This window comes from Cynocephalus volans, chromosome 5 (assembly GCF_027409185.1).
Source record: "Cynocephalus volans isolate mCynVol1 chromosome 5, mCynVol1.pri, whole genome shotgun sequence".
Taxonomy (NCBI): Eukaryota; Metazoa; Chordata; class Mammalia; order Dermoptera; family Cynocephalidae; genus Cynocephalus; species Cynocephalus volans.
The window spans coordinates 162403548-162427260 of record NC_084464.1 but is presented as its reverse complement, the minus strand read 5'-3'; the positions used below and the strand labels follow the sequence as shown (position 1 = coordinate 162427260).

General features: G+C 33.7%; 1 protein-coding gene across 1 annotated transcript in view; it reads left to right on the top strand.

Annotated features, from left to right (window-relative positions):
* The window catches only part of PDE10A (phosphodiesterase 10A), a 307572-nt gene that overhangs the window by 211362 nt on the left and 72497 nt on the right, over nucleotides 1–23713 (top strand). Inside the window, exons 7-11 of the mRNA XM_063098382.1 lie at nucleotides 1485–1640; nucleotides 2984–3034; nucleotides 4085–4143; nucleotides 6080–6131; nucleotides 21637–21779. Coding sequence (XP_062954452.1) covers nucleotides 1485–1640; nucleotides 2984–3034; nucleotides 4085–4143; nucleotides 6080–6131; nucleotides 21637–21779 — 461 coding nt within the window. The remainder of the gene's footprint in view (nucleotides 1–1484; nucleotides 1641–2983; nucleotides 3035–4084; nucleotides 4144–6079; nucleotides 6132–21636; nucleotides 21780–23713) is intronic.

Here is a 23713-nt window from a genome sequence, read left to right as displayed (position 1 = left end):
GAACAATTACTGTTTTGTCTTTCATATCTTGCCAGGACATATTTGAATCAGTTAGCTCTTGCTGTATAACAAACTACCCCAAATTTTAGTGGTGCCATACAAGAGCCACTTGTCATTTCTCATGAGTCTAAGGAATGGGCCATTCTGCTGATCTGTGCTATAGTCACCAACTGGCCATCAGTTAGGTGCTGACTGGTATCTTATGGCCTCAGCTCTCCATGTGTCTCTCACTCTCCTCCAGTGAGGCTAGCCTGGCATGTTCTTAGGATGGAAGCAGGAGTCTGAGAGAAGTGATAGAAACATGTAAGTGTGTTTTAAAGCCTCTGCCTGCAACAAATTTACTACCCTACCATTAGCCAGAGCAAATCACATGGGCAGGCCCAGACTCAGCGTTGGAGAGTACTAACAAAGGACCTGGATACAGAGAGACATGACACAGTGGACCCCTTAGTGCAGTCTTCCACAGTACATGTGAGCACTTCAATGATATGTCACTACATGGGTACAGACTTTAAACGACAAGTACAGTAAGGAATTTGCTCTGAAATGCCAAAGTGGAGTCATGAACCTGTACTTTAGTTTTGCTTTTGCTGCTAATTATCTCTATGACCTTGAACAAATCAGGTAACTAGTTACTTTATAGAAAGTGAGAGGGAGAGAGAGAGAGAGAGGAGGAAAGAAAAAGGAAGGAAAGAAGGGAGAGAGGGAGAGCTAAAAGTAGATGCTATATAAGTTCTTGTTCGAAATGTTCTATTGTGTGTGCAAGCTTTCAAAAGATCTGTAAACAGTAAGTATACATTAGTACTATTCTTGATTCAATTCACAGTTCTAATTGATGCCCAATAGCTTTCTACAGACAGTAGTATTTGAATAAATAGAATTGGCATTTTTGATTTTAATTCATTCTATTTCCCGATTCTTCCTTTGAGTTATTTGCTAAGCTAGAAAATTATTAAATTAAACTCAATCAATTTTATTTTTTATGATAAATAATTGATAATCATTAGATGATTTAAATACTTAGTATGGGCCTTTGAAGTATGGTTAGAATATTACTAACATATGCTTCTGTATTATTCTATCCTTAAAAATAGAAGAGAAAAAAAGGTTATATATATTTGGAGTAATTTTCACTGTGACATGATACCCATAAGGCCCTTAGGGTACTTCTGGCACATAGAAAGAAGGTGATGATTACTTTTATTATTACTGCATGAAATTAACATATATCATTAATTCATTAATTTAAATTGTATAAGGATAAATAAGCATTAAAGCAGTATTGGATGTATAGATTTCATATTGTTAAAAGTAATTTTCTTTAACAAGATTTATGGTGACCATTGTTACATTTGGCTTTCCTTTGAAAAGGACTGCTTATTATTGATTGTAAGTATCATGGCAATTTCTAATAGAAATAACAATCATAACTTAATGATCCTGTTTCTTTCACTGAATTTAAATCTTTTCCCTTTATTATTCAGGATGAACGATTTCCAAGAGGTACTGGACTGGAATCAGGGCCTCGCATCCAGTCTGTTCTTTGCTTACCAATTGTCACTGCAATTGGTGATTTGATTGGTATTCTTGAACTGTATCGGCACTGGGGCAAAGAAGCCTTCTGTCTCAGTCATCAGGAGGTGAAGTTTTAAACTTTGCTTGTTAGCATTTTCAGTTGTGCTAGCTCATTTAAAATCACAATTTGCTTAATAGTGTTTTGATACTAATACTAATGATTTTAAAAATCAGGGGGTTTTTTTGTTTGTTTTGCAGTTGTTTAGAGAGGAAACGGATTCAATTAGAACTACATTCATTTTTTTTTTTTTAAGATTCCATTTTAACAATAACAAGTATGCCACACCGTGAAGAAATAAAGTAGTGGATGGCTTTGGAGAATTTCCACATTCTGGTTGTCTTTATGTCTTCTTAAAAATGTCCTCTTCCTAGCTTGTGTCCTGAAAAAAGATTCCAGTGTCAACCACATTTGGAAAACAATGAGTTCCATTCACTATTCACAAAATTGGAGTTGGCTCATTAATACTAAAACCAAATACTAAAATTACACATTTATCACACTCAGTATGAACCAAGTCCCTGCAGTGGCCTGTTCACTTACCTGCATGACCCTGTCCCTGCTGCTCCAGGTGCTCATCTCCCATGACAGCCACACCGGACCCCTGGGTGAGGCTGGCAGAGCCTTTGCATTTGCTCTTCCCTCTGCTCGGATTATGCTGGTGTGGTCCCCCTCACAGACGCTTCCTTTGGGGATTTCCTCAAGTGTCAACTTCTGTGTGAGGCCTTCCCTGAAAACTTTATATACATTTGAATGGCCCCTGTCCAGTATTCCTTTTCCTTGGTCCTGCTTCTTTTTCTTTGTAGCACCTGTCACCATCTGAATTACTCAGCTGCACTTACTTCCTCTCTTGCCATTCCCTGTCCCCGCAACACACTGAAGCTTTTCTACTTTCTGTTGTTCTTTACTGCTGTGTCTGCAGCACCTACAGCAGTGCCTGCTACATAGTAGGCACTCAGGAAATATTTGTTAAATGAATGAATAATAAAAGTATGATAACTAGTAATTTGAGAACTTGTCAGCTAGTGTATACACAAGATTTTCTTCTTTTTAGATATATGTTATCATTTTAAAGTGGTCATTAGAGGCCTTTTTATTAGTATTTTTGTTAAACTGAAAAGTAATGGTTTTATGTTAAAATCATTGGGCATAGCTCTCTTAAACAATCATTTTATCATCCTTTGTATCCAAAATTAGACAAATGAGATTTTTAAACTCAATTAAATAGAAGGGGAAAATAGAGAAACCTTGTAAATATTTGGGGCTTTGTGTTTGACAAAATTTCAAAAGCTTACTGACTTCAAAAATTCTTCATGTACATTTATGTTAGAGTTCTTTGCTGGAATGCCTCCATGTATCTAATAAAAACTTTTTTCATATATATATATATATATATATTTTTTTTTTTAGGTTGCAACAGCAAATCTTGCCTGGGCTTCAGTAGCAATACATCAGGTGCAGGTGAGTCTTTGAGATGTTTTTACAGAGGCTTCCTAAGAGAGAAGAGCTATTTAGAGTGCAGCACTGGGGACTCGAGTAGAGATTAATAAGTAACCTAATGCTTCTGTTTTAGGTTTTAGAATATTTTGTTATTTCTAAAAATTTTTATTTAGTTAGTTGTTTATTTTTTTCCACTGAAAATATAGGAACAGTCTTCTACTGGGAGTTGCATTGGTATTTTTATGATTCCATTTCCTAAATTAAATTGTCCTGTAAACTAAATGATATAGAAAACATTATTCTTAACTTTAAATATCTCGTTCTCTTGAAGGTATGATGTAATTTAAAAATCACAAGCTACTTAAGAGTATTTCTGGTAACTAACCTGCAATGTTCAGGAGCGTGGCAGCAGTGTGGTGCTGCTTTGTTTCTCTGCCTCTTCCTCCTTTCTTCTCCCTCTTCCCCCTTTCCTCCTCTTCTTCTTCATCCTCTTCCTTCCTCTCTTTCTCCTCTTCCTCCTTTCTTCTTTCTCCCTCTTCTTCTTCATCCTCCTTCTGATTCCATTTCAGCAAACTCAATTTGATGAGGAACTGTATGAAAGGAAGAAAAATAGAGTTGCAGGATGATACTATGAGTAGCAAGGATTTCTTGGATCATCAAGTGTAGGAGAAATATGTGCCCAACTGCAGTTTTGAAAGCATAGTTTACAGTAGTTCTAAACAGCAGCTGGGGCTAGACTGCCTTGATCTGAGCACTGGCTGCACCACGTCTTAACTATGGAAACTGAGTAAAGTTCTCAAAGTTTTTTTATGCCTCAATTATAAACTATAAATACCAAACCTATAGTGTTTTATGGTGATTAAATGAAATAGTAAGTATTAAGTGCTTAGAATAATGTTTAGCACATTTAATTATTCAATAAACAATAGTTATTGATTTCATTATTATGTTATAAACCAAGTGGTTGCCTTAGGCTTTTTTTCAATAAGTAAGGTAAATAATATTCTGGAATTTTTATTCTTACATAAGCAGAAATCTCTGATAATTAATAGCCACTATTTTATATGGCAGGTATGCAGAGGCCTTGCCAAACAGACTGAATTGAATGACTTTCTACTCGACGTATCAAAGTAAGTGTTCATTTCTAGGGCTATAGTAGTAGTTATTGATCAGTAGTTTAAATTAAGTGCAGTCAGTGACAGTGATAGACAGCTATTCGCTGCAGCCAATAACTGAAAGATCGGTCTTTGCACAAGTAGTCTGGGATGGATGGTTAATCATATTTTGTACTATAGAGTTGCATCCTCATCCATGTTCACTTTATAAGTGAAGGATTGCAGATGTCTATGTGATCTTAATTTTCAATTTGATGTGCGTTTCTAAATAGACTCTCTCAATACATGTTAAAGACACTGAGTATCTCCGTTTTGCAGGAGAATACTGACAGCAATAGGAGAGGAAATTTTCTAGTTATATTTTTCCAAAAGTCCTCTTTGGCATTTTCCAACAATGGCTGTAAATTAAATAGTATTATTAATATTATTATTTTAATTTTCCCACGTATAGTATCTCAGATATAATTTTTGAAAAAGTGTTTCGTTTCCCCGAAGTTTGACCTAGAAAAACTCCCTTGGGCTGGCAGTGGAAGCAATTATAGATATTTACTAAATTCTAGGTTCATATTGGTATTGCTTGCTACCGGGGAGATCTTCTATATATCTGACCAATCTAATTAATCATTAAACTCTAAAAAGATGCCCCAGGCTGTGGTAACTTCAGGGTCACATTCTCTTAAACGTTTACTGAAGGAAGAATGTACCTGTTCTTCCATGGCATCCAGCAACAGCTATGTTATGTGTTGTCTCTCCTGTATCACTGTGGCAGTACTTAACAATTTACCCATCAAGAAGTATTGTAATCCCCATGAGTAATTAGTTTGAAGCTGATAGTTCATGTTACATTTATTTTTTGAAATATATCGTTAGAGAAGTATGGAAATAAAATATCTTTTGGTCACCTAAGCCAGCTATCTTCTTTCAAACCAAATTAAACATAATATCTCTGAGCTACATGCTAATATTACTTCAAAACATGTAGAAAGGAAAGTTGTGTATCTTCTTTTGCTAATGTATTTGAATATCCTTCAAGTCTCCCATAGTCAACTAAATATCTCATGTGACACTTTAAATATATTCCTCCTGTTTTTTATCCCCCCCAATGGGAAATTCATGTATGTCACCATCTTTCTTATAGTGTATTCTTCAGTGTACAGTGTAATGAACTGTGCTCTGTGTCTCAGTGACTTCAAGCTAAATAATTTGTTGTTAAATAAAGCATTGTTTATTGCTATAAATTAATTAATTGTGAGTACATTGCTAAATTTCCATGAACCTGAACTGAGAGTAGAGCCCCTATTAAGAGTACTTTACATATTCCCTATATTGCATGCCTGTTGATTTCCTTTTTAATCAGGTTTACATTTCGATATATATACCATATTCCTCTAAGACATTTACTTGCCATTTGTAATAATAAATATATATTTTACTTAGATAAAGTCATTAGATCCTTATCATTACTTGTATTCTGATATTTCTCCACAAATGAATTACATTACTTTCTCAAGGCAGTTAAACTAAATTTAACTTTCTTCAATTTTTTAGTTATAATTTACATTTTAACCGTATTATAGAGACTTAGCAAACCTAAATATTTTAATTTCAGATCAAAGTTATTAATAAAAATAATAAAAGTTGTGTACCCAATTTTATTTCTGCATAGTTTTAGTTCCGTGCTACAAACTTTCTATGTTGGTACTTAGCAGTAAAATAATTACTAAATGCTTCCTCTGGAATTGGAGTCCTTATGCTAAAGTTAATGATAAAGTTTTATTTATCTCTTTAAAATAATATTAGTAATTGTTTATACAAAAGGACAAAAATCAAACAACATATATCTCTATGTTTTTTATTTAAATGTAGACAAAAGCAGGGAATGTATTCAAAGTTTAAAATATACTGTGATCTAAATAAGATTACTTACAGGATTTATGTTCCTCTTTTTCAGAACATATTTTGACAATATAGTCGCAATAGATTCTCTACTTGAACACATAATGGTAGGTTGCCTTTTGTTTTGAAAATAATTTTATTTAAACCTTAGATCTACGATCCTAATATATGGTATATAATTTTAATTTATTAGACACACAAGCTCTTTTGAATGTTATAAAAATGTGGTTCTTTAGGAATCCACTCTGATCTTTTTGTCACTTCTGTAAATTTGTAGAGAGAAGGTTTCAATAACATTTAAAAAAAACTCAAACTTATTTTTTATTTAATGATTTATAGTATACCTTGAAAAGACATTTGGTTTCTTTGTGTATTCTCCAAAACTTCTTCCGGTTCTTAAAGTTCATTCTACTTAGTTTTAGTCTCGATTACTCCTCTTCCCTATAAGGCTAATAGGCGCTTTGTGCTGAAAGCTATACGAAGTGTAGACTTCTATAGTAGAACTATAGCCATAATTCTCTGTGTCACTGCTTTAGTTCTCTAGCAAGACTCCATTAAAGAAGAGGCTGCCAGTCACCAAAGTAGTGTGTATGTGTACCCAATAAATAGCCAGGTACCATTCATGCCCTGTTGTATGCTTGGATAAATGTTCTTCTTCTCATTTTTCTGGTCCATCTCAAAATACAGTAATCCTCTGCAGTAAGAGGTTTGCTCATCCACAGGTCTTATGATACACCACTGATCTGTTTTTCTTTGACATCGTAACAGACAAGTATAAAGTGTGATATGTGCCGTGTCTTACAGAGACAGAAGGTTTACTAAGGGTAATTAGAGAGTAATGCTAGGGATTATTAATTACAGAACATTCTTTATGTGATTAGTTATTTTGATGATTTTATCTGGACAAAAAAGAGAATAATCTATTATACATTAAGAAATAACTTTTCTGTGTTTATGACAAAATTTAAGGAATTGGTTAAAACAGTGAGTGGTATTAACAAAAATATAAAGCTATAAGGTGGACTGCCATAGAACTTGTACTAGGGGTACAAGAAGTACTTACTAATTAATCCTTCTATAATTATTATCTTTTAAAAAACAACTTTATTGATATGTAATTCACATACCATACAATTCATCCATTTGAAGTGTTTAATTGAATGGTTTTTAGTATATTTACATATATGTGCACCCATCACCAGTCAATTTTAGAATATTTTCATTACCTCAAAATGAAACCTTATACCTTTTCAGCTATCATCTCCTTGGCTTATCACTTCCTTATACCCCTGTCCTCCCTCCTCACCAGCCCTAAGCAACTGCTAATCCACTTTCTTTCTCTGTGGATTTACCAATTCTGGGTATTTTATATAAAATGAATCATGCAATACCTGGCCTTTTGTGCCTGGCTTCTTTCACCTAGCATGTTCTAAAAGTTCATCCATATTGTAACATGTGCCAGTACTTCATCCTCCCTTTTTATGACCAAATAATATTCCATTTTATGGCTATGATTACCACATTTTTTTTTTTTTTTTTTGGAAAAAGCATTCATCAGTTAATAAACATTTGGGTTGATTCCACATTTTGGCTCTTGTGAGTAGTGCTACTGTGAACATTTCCGTACAATGTTTTGTTTGAATGCTTGTTTTCCATTATTTTGGATACATACCTAGGAGTGATATTGCTGCTTCATACAGTAATTCTATGTTTAAATTTTGAGAACTGCCAAAATCATTTTATGGCAACTGCACACCTTTTTTCATTTTCTTTTTCTTTTTTTTCTGAACTGCATAAATCATTTTTTTTAATTGAAATATAATTGATTGTGGTTTACAACATTGAATATCAATACCTGTGTGTATATATGATGCTCAAATCAGGATAATTAATATATTCAACATTACACAATGTAATCATTTTTCATAGCCCATTACCAGTTTCTTACTAACTCCCCTCTCCCTCTCCAATTCTCACCTTTGGTGGCCTCAGTTCTGTTCTATCCTTTTGAAAGTTCAACAGATTATTATGATTGTTGTATCTTTCTTTCTTTCTTTTTTTACTAATTTGTTTATTTTTCTAGCTTCCACTTATGAGTGAGGACATGTGGTATTTCTCTTTCAGTGCCTGCCGTATTTCACTTAATATAATTTCCTGTAAGTTCATCCATGTTGCTGCAAATGGTAGGATTTCATTCTTTTTTATAGCAGAGTAGTATTCCATGGTGTGTACATACCACATTTTCCTTATCCAGTTGTCCATGAATAGTTGGTTCCAACTCTTGGCTTTTGTAATATAGCTATGGTAAACATGGAGATGCAGGTATCCCTTTGACATGATGATTTCCATTCTTTGGGTGGTTGGATCATATGACAGTTCTATCTGTAGTTGTTTGAGAATTCTCCATACTGTTTTCCATAATGGCTGCACTAATTTACAGTCCCACCAACAGTTTAGGAGGTTTCCTCTTTCTCCACATACTTACCAGCATTAGTTATTCTGTCTTTTTGATAATAGCCAGTCTAACTGGGGGAGATGATATCTCTGTTCCATTTTGATTTGCATTTCCGTGATGCTTAGTAGTACTGAGCATTTTTTTGTGTGTCTGTTGACCATTTATATATCTTCCTTTCAGAAATATCTATTCAGCACTTTTGCCCATTTATTAGTTGAGTTATTTGTTTCCTTACTGTTGAGTTGTTTGAGTTCTTTGTGTATTCTGAATATTAATCCTTTGTGAGATGCATAGTTTGCAAATATTTTCTCCCATTCCATAGGTTGTATTTCTGCTCTGTTAATTCTTTCTTTTGCTGTGTATAAGCTTATTAGTTTGATAAAATCCCGTTTGTTTGTTTTTTTCTCTTGTTATCTCTGCTTTTGGGGTCTTATTCATAAATCCTTCATTCAGTCCTACTTCCCAAAGTTTTCTCCCTATGTTTTCTTTTAGGAATTTTATAGTTTCCGGTCTTATATTTAAGTCTTTCATCCATGTGGAGTTGATTAAGGTACATGTTGAGATGTATGGGTCTAGTTTCATTCTTCTATATGTGGATGTCCTGTTTTTCCAGCACCATTTATTGAAGAGGCAGTCTTTTCACCAATGTATGTTCTTGTTGCATTTGTCAAAGATCAGTTGCCTGTAACTATGTGGGTTGATTTCTGGGTTTTCTATTCTGTTCCATTGGTCTGAGTGTCTGTTTTTATATCAGTGTCATGCTATTTTGGTTACTATCGCTTTGCAGTATAATTTGAAATGAGGTAATATAATGCTTCTGGCTTTACTTATTTATTGCTCAGAATTGCTTTGGCTGTTCAGTGTCTTTTGTTGTTCCATATGAATGTTAGGATTATTTTTTCTATTTCTGTGAAGAATGGCATTAGTATTTTGAGAAGGATGCATTTAGTATGTAGATTGCTTTGGGTTAGTAGGGACATTTTCACAATGTTATTTCTTCCAATCCAAGAGCATGGAATGTCTTTCCATCTTTTTGTAGCCTCTTTAACTTCTTTCAGCAAGGATTTGTAGTTCACATTGTAGAGATCTTTCACCTCTTTGGTTATGTTGATTCCTAGGTATTTTTTTTTTTTTAGCAACTATTGTAAATAGGCTTACTTTCTTTTCTAAAATTTTTTTTATTATTATTATTTTAACTTATTTATTGAATCAAAATCAATTATACATATTTTTGAGGTTGAACATTGAGAAATGTTGATCAAATCAATATTACTAGCATATATATTGTTAAAAATCATAATTATTCTTTTTGCCCCTTGTCCAATCTCTCCCCAGCCCCCTCTTCCTCCCCCCTCTCCCCTCTAATTACCCTTGATTTCTTCTCTCCTTCTGAAAGAATAATTGTTACTCTGTTAATTTGTGGCCTAGATTATCTATCCAATGCTGAGAGGTGTGATCAGGGCCCCCAATGTTATCGTAGAGCAGATGCTTCTTCTGTCATTCTGAAATGGGCTTTGTGGAGAGAGATATCCTCTTCTTTTCTTTACCTCTGCTGGTGATTCTCCCTGTGTGAATGCTCCTTCTGTAGTTCGTTAGGGCATATAAAAACTTCTCATTCTTGCATGTTGGCTTGGTATCCTGGAACTTTACTGAAATTGTTTATCAACTCTAAGAGATTTTTGTAGTCTTTAGGATTTTCTGTGTATAGGATTATGTCATCTGCAAAAGGGACGGTTTGACTTCATCTTTTCCAATCTGGATGCCCTTTATTTCTTACTCCTGCTTGATTGCTCTGGCAAGTACTTCCAATACTGTGTTAAATAGTGTTGAGAGGGGGCATCCTTGTCTTCTTTCTGTTCTTGAGGGAAAAGCTGAAAGCATTCTGGATGGTACTTGCAGTGGGTTTGTCATATATGGCTTTTATTGTGTTGAGATACCAGTTGATCATGGTGTAAAGTTTTTTTCATGTGTTGCTGTATTGTTTGCTAGTATTTTGAGGATTTTTGTATATGTGTTCATCAGAGATATTGGCTTGTAGTTTTCTCTTTTTGTTGTGTCTTTGTCTGGTTTTGGTAGCAGGGCGATGCTGGCCTCATAGAATGAGCTTGGGAGAATGGCCTTTGTTTCAGTTTTTTCGAATAGTTCTAAGATAATTGATATTAACTTGTCTTTAAAGGTTTGGCGGAATTCAGCAATAAATCCTTCCTGTCCTGGGCTTTTCTTTGTCAGGAGACTACTGATTACTCCTTCAATCTCATTGCTAATTATTGGTCTGTTCTGGCTTTCATTTCTCTTTTGTTTAGTCTGGGTAGTTTGAATGTGTCTAGAAATGTATCCATTTCCTCAAGGCTTTCAAATTTGTGGGCATATATTTGTTTATAATAGTTTCTAATGATTCTTTGAATTTCTGTGGTATGGCTTGTAATGTCACTTTTTTCATTTCTGATTTTTGTTATGAGTCTTCTTTCTTCTTTTTTTGGTTATCCTAGCTAATGGTTTGTCTAGTTTGTTTATGTTCTCAAAAACTGACATTTGTTTCATTGATCTTTTTGTATTGTTTTCTGGGTCTGTTCTGATCTTAATTTCTTTCTGTCTACTGATTTTGTGATTAATTGCTGTTGTTTTTCTAGTTCATTGAGATGTAATGTTAGGTTCTTTTTTGAAAACCTTTTATTCTTTTGATGTAAGCATTTATTACAATAAACTTCTTTCTTTGAACTGCTTTTATAGTATCCCAATGGTTTTGGTATGGTGTGTCTTTATTTTTATTAATTTCAAGAAGTTTTTGATTTCCTATTAAATTTTCTGCACCCATAGGTCATTCAAGGGCAAGTTGTTTAATTTCTACATATTTGTATAGTTTCCAGAGTTTTGCTTGTTATTGATTTCTAGTTTTAATCCATTGTGGTCTGAAAAGATGTTTGAAATGATTTCAGTTTTTTAAAATTTGTGGAGATTTGGATTGTGACCTCACATGAAGTCTATTCTGGACAATGTTCCATGCACTAAGGAGAAGAATGTATATTCTCTATGTAGCTGTTGGATAAATGTTATGTACATATCTGCCAAGTCCAATTTGTCTAAACTGGATGTGTTGCCTTGATTTGTCCAGTGCCAAGAGAGGGGTGTTCAGGTCCCCAATTATTACTGTATTGGGTTCTCCCTCTTTCTTTAGGTCTAATAATGTTTTCTTTATATATCTGTGTGCTCTGGTATTGGGCATATATATATTAATGATTGGTATGTCTTCTTGCAGGATAGATCCCTTTATCATTATATAATGGCCTTCATTGTATCTTTTTAGAGTTTCTGGTTTAAATTCTATTTTATTTTGTATGAAAATAGCTACTCCTGTTTATTTTGGGTTTACATTGCATGGTATATCTTTTTGCATCCCTTCACTATTAGTCTGTGTGTCTTTATAGGTAAGGTGAGTCTCTTATAGACAGCATATAGTTGGGTCTAGCTTTGTAATCAAATCAGTCAGTCCATGTCTTTTTAGTGAGGAATTTAATCCATTTACATTTAGGGTTGTTATTGAAAGGTAGGTCTTTTTAATTTTTTCAACAATGTTTTGTAGTTGACAGAGAATAAGTATTGTTCTCATTTTGGTAAATTTATTCCTAAGTATTTTATTTTTTAATGCTATTACAAATGGAATTCCTTTCTTAATTTTATTTTTGGAATTTTTTATTGCAAATATATAGAAAAAATTGTTTTTGTATATTGATCTTGTAACCCACAACCTCGATGAATTCATTTATTAGTTCTAATAGTTTCTTAATGGGTTCTTTAAGGTTGTCTGTATACAGAATCATGTGATCTGTCGTTGAGATAGTTTTACTTCTTCCTTTCTAATCTGTATACATTTTATTTATTTTTCTGGTGTAATTGCCCTGGCTAGCATCTACAGTACAAGAGTATTTAAAAAGTTTGTGGAAAAATAAAATTGCAATATAATGTTAATCTTTCCATGGACTTTTTGAACTGTCCTCATACAGTATTGAATAGAAGTGGCAAGTGTGGACATCCTTGTCTTTTTTCTGATCTTAGGGTAGAAGCATGTAATCTTTCACCACTAAGTATGTTGTTCTGGATAACCTTTATCAGGCTGAGGAAGTTCCCTTCTATTTCTAGTAATTTTTGTTTGTTTGCTTTTTGTGTTTTTATTGTGAAAGGGTGTGAGATTTTGTCAAGCAAATTTTTTGCATCAATTGAGATGATCTTATAGTTTTTGTTTTTAATTCTTCTGAGATTGTGTATTACATCAATTGATTTGGGGTTGTTTAAATAACCTTGCATTCCTGTGATGAATCTCACATCATCCTGGTGTGTAATTTATATTGCAATTGCCTTACGTTTATAGAAAACTTGGGTTGATATCTTCAGCATATAGAGTCTTCCTATCTGGAAACATTGTCTTAGTTTAAATTTGTCTTAAAAATATCTCTCTTAGCTGAATGTATTTATTATAGTTCCCCCATATTTATTAACTTATTTTTTCTAGTTTATAGTCTTGAATTATTAAGGTAGACATTGATTTATAATTCATATAATAACACAGTTAACAGTAGTTCTAGTGGTTCTTCTTTTCTAGTTTTTAAAGTACTTATTTCTTTTTGTGTTTTAATGTATTGACTAGGACCTAAACAACACTGTCATATGGAAGCAACATTTATCCAAAAGTGAATATGTTTTCCTTAATATGTGTCCTTCTCAAATTTCATTTCTATGTATACTTGTTGTAGATCCTCAGCAGATAATATTTATTAACTTAAAAACTTCCTGCTATTCCTAATTTGCTATGAGTTTGCATCTGATGTGGTGTTGAGTGTTATCAAATTTTTGTAAGTTACTATTAAAATGATTCAACCTTTTCCTCCTTTAATAAATTGGAATAGGAAATTGTATTAATTTATTACTCAGAGTAATCTTGCATTCCTGGGATAAAGTCTATTTAATTGTAATGTATTCTTAACTCCTGGGTTGGTTGTTAATATTTATTTCCAACTTTTTCATCTGTGTTCATAAGGAAGATTGCTTAATAGTTTTCTTTTTCTTTTCTTTCCTTGGGTAGTATTGTTATTAGGTTATGCTATCTTTACAAAACTAGTTGAGAAACATTTCATTTTTTTCTATAAACTAAAATGGTTTACATAGTATATGAATTATTGGTTCCTTTAAGGTTTGATATAAATCAGCTGTAAAAGTCTTAGGGATAGATGTCTTTTTATTTTTGTTTTATTTATTTATTTATTTTTGGTGGCTGGCTGGTATGGGGAACCGAACCCTTGACCTTGGCGTTGCAAGGCTGCCCTCTAACCAGCTGAGCTAAGTGGTCAGCCCCTAGATCTCTTTTTAAATTTCTTTTATAGAATTGATCTGTTCAAGTTTTCATTCACCTATTTCTGTTATAATGTTTCTTCATATTTGTTATATTCCTGTACTAGGTAGAATCTGGTGTTATGAAATGGTGAGCAAAAACCTTCACAGTTTCTGTCTTCATTGAACTTACAGTCTAGTGAGGCAGACAGACATGAATCAAATATCAGCATAAATGGAAAATTGTAGTCATATTCAGGGCTATGAAGGGGCAGAAACATAGTGCTCTGAAAGCTCATGATAAAGAAATTTTACCCAGTTGGCCAGGATGTGGCAGGCTTTCTGATGCTGTGACCTAGGTGTGGAAATTACACAGGCAGAGAAGAAGAAGGGGTGTAGTTTAGGGGAGTGAGGAACAGTATGCTTCTATATAGGAATGTCCCTGGAAGGGCCACGTCTTCTAGGCTTTGGAGGGAGTTTTGATTTAAGGCTTCTAAGCCAGAGAATGCAATATCAGATTTATGTTTTTGAGAGATAACCCTGAATTAGCGAATATGGGAGGGGAAGAATGAAGTTAGTTTTTTGCTTTTTGTTTTTGTTATTTTTTAAAGGCTTTTTAATAATACGGAAAATATTTCTTATTTCCAGATCAGAAAATTTGGGTAATCTTTAAATTTCTAGGTGATAATTTCATCTCTCAATGGAGGCAATTTTGACATTGTGGGCAAAACAGTTCATCCTTAGAAAGGATTGTCCTAAGAATTGCAGAGGTTTAGGATCTTTAACCTCTGAGAACTAAATACCAAGAGCAACCCATCCCACCTGCTCCTTGCAACAAACAGATGGCTCAACTTATTTTCAGATGCTTCGTAGCCAGGTGGTTTGTCTGCTAGTTGAGAATCAGTGAATTAGAATTTCAAGTTAGTTTTTACGAGTTAGTAGGTACTTTATATTCCCTTCCTTCTCGAAAAATGCCAACTACTTGACTCAAATTAGCTAAAGATAGTAAAAGGAGAATATACTGGCTCATATTGCTGAAAAGCCTTTGGATATTCAGGCTGGTATAATTACTATACATGAGGGCTCAAATTATATTTTCAGGAATATGCCTTTCCTAATCTCTGTTCAGCTTAGTTCTATGTAGTCCTTCTCTCCGGCAGTCTCTCTCCTCATGATGACAATGACAGTCCTGCTATCTCTAAGCTTACATTTAAAATAAAGTTTTCTATCAAGATCAAAAAATAATCATTGTCTATATCAAATCAGCCACTTGTTCAACAAGATAATCTTTTCAGACTACAGTGGATTAAAACTAGAAATTAATAACCAACAAAACTCAGGACTATATACAAATACAAGGAAATTAAACAACAGGCTCCTGAATGACCTATGAGTCGAAGAAAAAATTAAGCAGAAAATCATAAATTCTCAGAAAACAGTGAAAATGAAGGCACATCATATCAAAACCTGTGCAATACTGCAAAAGCAGTACTAAGAGGGAAGTTTATAGCAATAAATGCTTATATCAAAAAAATAAAAAGATTTCAAGTAAACAACCCAACCATACACCAAAAAGAACTAGAAAAATAAGAGCAATCCAATCTCAAAATTAGTAGAAGGAAAGAAATAATTAAGATTATAGCAGAACTAAATGATATAGAGACCCAAAAAACAATACAAAAAGGAAAGTGAAACAAGTTCATTTTTTGAGAAGATAAACAAAAATGACAAACCATTAGTATGGTTAACAAAAATAAAAAGCACAGAGAAGACCCAAATTACAAAAATCAGAAGTGAAAAAAGAGACATTACAACTGATACCACAGAAATACAAAAAAATCATTAGAGACTTTAACAAACAACTATATGACAACAAATTTGAAAACCTGGAGGAAATGGATAAATTTCTGGACACAGACAAACTACCAAGACTAAACCAAGAAGAAATAGAAAAATAGACCAATAACAAGCAGTGAGACTGAAGCAGTAATCAGCAGTCTCCCAACAAAGAAAAGCCCAGGCTTTACTGCTGAATTCTACCAAAACTTTAAAAAGGAATTAATACCAATTCTCTTCAAAACATTCCAAAAAATTGAAACAGAAGCCACTTTTCCAAATGCATTCTATGAGGCCACCATCACCTCGATACCAAAACCAAAGATACAACAAAAAAAGAAAACTACGGACCAATGTCTCTGATAAGCATAGACACAGAAATCCACAACAAAAGATTAGCAATCAGAATACAGTAACACATCAAAAAAATATTATTAGATTTTATATATACACCATGATCAAGTGGTATTCATCCCAGGGATGTAAGGATGGTTCAACATATGCTAGTCAATAAATGTGATACACCACATCAACAAAACCAAGGGCAAAAACCTTATGATTATCTCAATGGATTCAGAAAAAGCATTCGACAAAGTTCAACATCCCTTCATGATAAAGACTCTCAGCAAACCAGGTATGGAAGGATAGTATCTAAACACAGTGAAAGCCATTTATGACAATCCCACCACCAGCATCAATCTGAGTGGGGAAAAAGTTAAGGCTTCTCTCTTAAGGACAGGAACAAGACACAGATATCTACTCTCACCACTCCTATTTAACATGGTACTGGAGGTACTAACCAGAGCAATCAGGAGAGACAAAGAAAAAAAGGGCATCCGGATTGGAAAAAACAAGATCAGACTGTCTCTGTGGATGATGTGATCCTATATATAGATAAACCTAAGACTATATCAAAAAACTCTTAGAGCTGACTAATAATTTAAGTCATGTTGCAGGATATAAAATCAATGCCCAAAAGTCACTTGCATTTATATTCTCCAATAATGAACTATGCTAAAGAGAAATCAAGAAAGCAAGCCAATTTACAATAATCATCAAAAAAATAAAATAGCTAGGAATCAATTTAACCAAGGAGGTGAAAGATCTCTACAACAAGAACTACTAATCACTACAGAAATAAATTAAGGCACAAAAAGTTAGAAAGACAGTCATGCTCTTGGATTAGAAGAATCAATATTGTGAAAATGTGTATACTACCCAAAGCAATCTACAGGTTCAGTGCAACCCCCTTCAAAATTCCAATGACATTCTTCACAGAAATAGAAAAAACATTCTAACATTTGTATGGAACAACAAAAGATCCGAATAGCCAAAGCAATCCTGAGCAAAAAATAAATAGATAAATATATACAGAATCATAACACTACCTGATTTCAAATTATACTACAGAGCTATGCTACCAAAACAGCATGGTACTGGCATAAAAACTGACATTCAGACCAGTGGGACAGAATAGAGAACCCAGAAATCAACCCACAGACTTACAGCCAACTGATCTTTGACAAAGGCAACAAGAACATACATTGGGGAAAAGACTGCCTCTTCAGTAAGTGGTGCTGGGAAAATTGGATACCCATATGCGGAAGAATGAAACTGGACCTGCACCTCTCACCATATGCAAACATCAGCCCAAAATGGGTTAAAGACTTAAGTATAAGACCCGAAACTGTAAAACTACTAAGGGAAAATATAGAGGAAACACTTTAGGAAGTAGGACTGGACAAGAACCCCAAAGCACAAGCAACGAAAGAAAAAATAAATGGGTTTATAGCAAAGGAATAATCAGTAGAGTGAAATGAGAACCTTCCGAATGTGAGAAAATATTTGCAAATTTTATACCCAACAAGGGATTAATATCCAGAATATACAAGGAACTCAAACAACTACCCAGTAAGAAAACAAAAAACCCATTTAAAAAATGGGCAAAGGAGCTGAATAGACATTTTTCAAAGGAAGACATACTCATGGCCAACAGGCACTTAATACAATGCTTAGCATCACTAGTCATCAGGGAAATGGAAATTAAAACTACATCGAGATATCATCTCACCCCAGTTAGACTGGCTATAATCAAAAAGACATAATAACAAATGCAGGAGAAGGTGTGGAGGGGAAACCTCCTACAGTGTTGATGGGACTGTAAATTAGTACAACCTCTATAGAAAACAGTATAGAGATGTCTCAAACAACTACAGATAGATCTAGCATTCAATCCAGTAATCCCACTTCTAGGTAAATATCAAAAGGAATGGAAATCATGTTGAAGAGATAACTACATTACCATGTTCATCACAGCTCTATTTACAATAGCCAAGATATGGAACCAACATAAATGTCCGTCGATGGACAACTGAATAAGGAAAATGTATATATACCCCATGGAATACTACTCTGCTATAAAAAAGGGTAAAATTTTGCCATTTGCAGCAGCACGGATGAGCTTGGAAAAAAATATGTTAAGAATTCTGACACAGAGAGAAAAATACCACATATCCTCATTCATAAGTAGGAACTAAGAGAGAAAGAAGAAAGGAAAGAAAAACCACAGTGGTGTGTTGGGCTTGCAGAGCGAGAGAGCATACCTAGGGGTGCTAGGGGCCAGGAAGGGAGAGGAGGGACGGGAGGTCAGAGGTTAATTGTGTGGGGACACTGGTAATAAAAAAAATTAGTCTTTTACTTTCTCCCTTTTTAATCTTTCTTACCTGCTAACTTTACATATTATTTGGATATATAAATATTTTAATATATATTTTAGGTCTGTTTTTTAAATTAACTTTTTTACATTATGTCTATAATTTCTTCTATACTATTTACTAACCAGTTTTAGAGCTTTATTCTATTTTAGTGATTTCTTTACTCATCACTCTTTGTTGGACTCCAAGTCTTCTCAGGCTTTCTTGTTTTTATTTATCTACTTATTTTTGCTTGAGCACATCTCCCTTTCCAAAATAGTTCAAAGGTGGCAATCTTCTGAGTGCTGTGCACTTCTGAAATATCTTTATTTTGCCTTTATGCTCAAATACTGGTTTGGTTTGGTAAAGAACTTTAGGTTTAAAATTAGTTTTTCTCAGAAATTTGAATACATATTTCCACTGAATTTTAAACCCACCGTTGCTATGAAGAATTCTCTTCTACTTATTAGTAAACCTGTTGTGTGTGCATGTGTTTGTAGAGGAGTGCAGGAGGCTTTCAGAATGACTTTTTGATGCTTGTAGTTAATAAATAAAGATATGTCTAGGGATTTTTAAAAATTCCTTTTCAGCATCTGAGCATCATTTCTAACTGAAAGAGTAATATTTAAGGAGAATGAATGGGTAAATTTATATTTAGAGTCACTTATCTTAAAACAGAATCCTTTCTTACTAACTGTGGTTGTTTTTCAGTTGATTTTCTTGACTTTTCAATATACATAGTAACATTATCAGCAAACAATAAAAGTTTTGTATTTTCAATTATGTATACTTTGCATCTTTTATTGACTAATCTCAGGTTAACAGTCATAACATATCTTTGTCTTGTCCTTAACCTTAATGTCTTAACTTTGATGGAATGATACTGATATTTTACCATTTTCTATGATATACACTATTGTTTTGAGGAAAATATTAGATTTTATATATATTCTTTTATTCCATTTTACTGAAGTTTTTGTCATGAATGATTGTTCAGTGGCATCAAATGCTTTTTGAAAGCCAAGAAAATAATCATATAGATTTTTGTCCTTTGTCTTATTGCTGTTATGAATTACAATAGAAGACTTTAAAGTATATTTTTATTTTGTAATATTTGTTTATTGTTAAATTTTATATGGTAATATTTTTATTTATAATTTTTCTTCTGTTTTCAAGATAAATTGGTCTGTGATTTTCTTTTGTATAGCTTCTTTGTCAATTTTCAGTATCAATGACATAGCAGGGATTGTAAAAGTAGCTGGAAAAGTTTTGTTCTTTTCTGGATTTAGAACAGTTTAAATTCCATGGGAATTTTTTTGTCAAAGATTTTTAAGGAATCCACATTTGAAACCATTTGGGCCTGGTGCCTTTTATGGGGATTGTTCTTTGAGAAGTTTTGAATTATCATTATGACTCCAATTCTAGTCCTATTTTTTACCCCTTTTAAGCTCATTTTATTTTTCTATAAAATTGTCCATTTCATCCACATTTTTAACAGTTGTTAACATATTTGTGCCAAAAAATTATTAAGCATCTAACATGACCCTAGGCATTAGGGATGCAAATTTCACTAAATATAATTCAATCTTTAATAATGCAGGATCAATATTGTTACTTAGTAATTCAAGATCTCACGAGGTTGTAAAATAGATGAAGATTCTTCTGTATTTGTCCAGTCCCATCATTCTGTCCCTACCTCTGTGCCATTTACCCTTTCTCAGATATTTATTGAGAATTTTAGGTTATGGAGATCTTATGTGTTCTAAGCTAGTGATTGGCAAACATTTTTTGTAAAGAGCCAGATAGTAAAGTTTTATGCTTCATGGACCATATTGTACTGAACTCTGCTATGATAGCGGCCATAAACAATACAGAAACAAATGAATGTGGCTATGTCCCAATAAATCTTTACTTACAAAAAGCAGGTGGTAGGACAGTTTTGACCCATGGACTATAATTATCCTACTTCTACTCTAAGCCTTGCTCAGGGTATTTTGAATAGTATGGAAAAAGAAAAAGTTTCTGCTGTTACAGAATTCACAGGCTGCTGGAGGCAAGAAGTAACGTGGAAGTTCTGATACTGGTAATAGTACACTCATTCCCTGCACAGTGGCCATAACCAGTATTTGTTGAGTGAAAGAGTACAGTTCTGTAACAGCAGTGAGGACAAGCATGTCATAGAAAGATGAGGAAGGATACCTAACCTACTAAGATTTCATTAAATCTGTAAGTTAGTTATATGTGAGATTTTATGTTTCTCTGGTCACAAGGTGGTACACATTCCTCTTACATAGACTTTGGGATGGCTATTTTTCTCTGAGAATTAATTCATTTTTTCTGAAAGATAATTTCATAGCTGTAATCTGGATAGTTGAAGTTGCTAGAATTCTCAGTACAGGTAAATTTATAACACAACTTTAGCCCCAAACCACTAGGGTCAGTGGGATATATTAGGCATTAAAGAAATAATTGTTGAAGTTAATAGATGAACAAATGAATGATGAAATTAATACGCAGCTTTCTGTTCAGAAATGGAGAAGCATATTTGTTATGAAAGCATGGGCCATGGAAATACCAGTGTGAATTCAAATCCACTATTTACTGTTCATGTAGAAGTGGGACAAGCTAAGTTACCTCTCAGTTCCTCAGTTTTCCTTACACGTAAAATGGGTGTAAAATTTTCCCCTCAATGAATATTGTTATTGTGAGGATTGCATAAATTAATGCACACGAAGTGTATAAGTAATTGTTACAAATCATTATTAGGAAGTTCAGCAAATAAAATTTAGCTAATGCAAATATAAGAACTGTGTGCCTCCTTGAAGGTTACATTTCATATTTTTTACAACTTCTGTGTCACAGACACCAACCAATTAGAATGGATGGTGTCCTTAGTATTGATGGAGACTCAGATTAAGGAGGAAGCAAGAGGGGCCTGAGCAGTTCCGGAAGAGGGGTTCAAACAGTAGAAGGGCTTTTGGGAAGTTAGTCCAGTAGCTGCTTACCAACCAAATATAGAATTATTTTAGTGTTCCAACATCCAGCACAATAGTATGGATGCATATCAGCTATTTATTCTTGTTTGTATCTGCTGGTATTAGCACATAACAGTGACTTATATGTAATATGTATATATATATCTGTATATATATTTATATATGTATGTATCTGTTTACTTATAATGCTAATTTTCTACCCAATTAGAATATAAAAGAGCTGAAATTAGTGTTTACCTCATAATAAAGTTTACCTGTACGTTCTTTGAATTTCTCACTTGCTTACTTGTGTTTTGTTATTTGTCTTCAGATATATGCAAAAAACCTGGTGAATGCCGATCGTTGTGCACTTTTCCAGGTGGACCATAAGAACAAGGAGTTATATTCAGATCTTTTTGATATTGGAGAGGAAAAGGAAGGAAAACCTGTCTTCAAGAAGACCAAAGAGATAAGGTACAGCTAGATTAGAATGTCCTATACTCTGATTACAGATGTGCAGGTGTTCTATTACCCATTTTTCTGTGCCTATTCACAGGTATGCTGACAATACTTGTCATACTGTGATATCATTCCCACCAGGACCCGCCTCCTGAAGGTAGTACTTCTGGGAATGACATTGCAGTGCCAGGAAACCGCGCCTAGGAAGCTTTAGCGTCACTCCTGGAAATGCCGTCTTCCGGAGGCGGTCCTTTTGGAAATCATGTTGGAAAAAGTTACTAGTGCTCCCAGGTAGGTAAAGGTACACTCCACCTGGAGTCTGCAGGTCTTCCCATGTCTAGAAGTGAAGGTGAACTTAATCAATTTGGCCCCTTCCTCTTCCCAACCTGTGGGACTTTCTCACAGTCCAGACAATAGTAGACATTGATCCAGTATATTTGATGACTTAAACACATTCTATAACAGACCAGTTGGTTTAGTCAATCATATGGCACACTTTTCTTAAATCTTGAAACCAAAGCCTTCTTTGTTTTTTATGTGGCAGCTATTGTCACTTAAATGAACAGAATTAAGTATATTTTGTCTGTGGAGGCATGGTGGCTCAATCATATTACAATCTGGAAACCTACAAGGAGCACTGTCACAAAACTTAAGAATCAAGCGTAACATTCAAAGGTGAAAAACTTTTTTAGACATTTGCATTTCTTTTTTTTGTCTTAAATGGAAATGGATATTTCTGTTTTTTTAATTGAAATATTATTTGTTGAACATATCTGTGGAGTACAGCATTGAATATCAATACATGTGTTCAATATGTGATGCTCAAATCAAGATGATTACTATATTTATCATTATGTAGCGTAATCATTTTTTGTGCCTTTTACCAATTCCTTGCTAACCTCTTCCCCCTCCTCCTGTCCCTCCTCTGGTAGCCTCAGTTCTGTTCTCTCCTTTTGAAAGTTCAAGGAATTATTGTGATTGTTGCATCATTCTTTCTTTTTTCATTTGCTTATCTTTTAGCAGACATTTGCATTTCTTTTGCTTTGTGCATATTGTTTAACTATTTTTCTACATAATATTATAAAGTTCTCTGGTAATTACACCATTCTAGTAAAACATTGTTCCTTATTAACTAAGAATTGCTCTTCATTTGGGCGGTCTATCATATAAGGAAATTAATGTCAAGGAAACTGAAAAGTATGACCTACACCATGGGGCCTCACCACTGTCTGCCAGTGGGCACATCCAGATGTTTCTATGGTGATAGATTATATATTCCATATTCACATAGCGCTGACTCATAGGCACCATATAGAAGTTTGGGCTTTTAAAAAATTTTATTTTTTGTTTGTTTTTTAGCTCTCAGTGTATCAGTCTAGATATAGTCACTTAGTCAAAGTCATTTCTCTTGCTGAAGGTTTGAATGTTCCTTAACACTTCTGGTATTGATCTAATTTTGAAAATAATCAGTTAAGGTCTGTGTTTACAAGCATAGGAAAAACAGAGGAATGTGGTTTACTGTAACTCTCAGATGACTAGTTGGTGCCCACCATTTATATAAGTAAGGGCATGCTTCTATTTTATGGGTTTCCACTGACTGCAGGTAGCAAACCAGAGAGTTTAAATAAAAGTTATAGTTCAGACTACTCTCAGATCAAGACAAACAAGCATAAATCATGAAATGGGTTCTGATATTCTTTGCTCATGGCAGTCTAATTCATTGCATTCATGTTGTTCATAGCATAAGAAAACCAGAAGAAGAAAACGTGGGTTTTATGAAATGTTTGGTACACTTTTTGGTGTTTTAAGTTAATTCTCTTTTGTGTCAATTCTCTTTTGAATTTTCCTGATAATTGTTAGGGTGAAGCTTTATTTCAATAATGATTATTTCCTATAATGTTGAAAATGTAGTATTACAGAAATTATTTTTGAACTATTGAAAATTATAG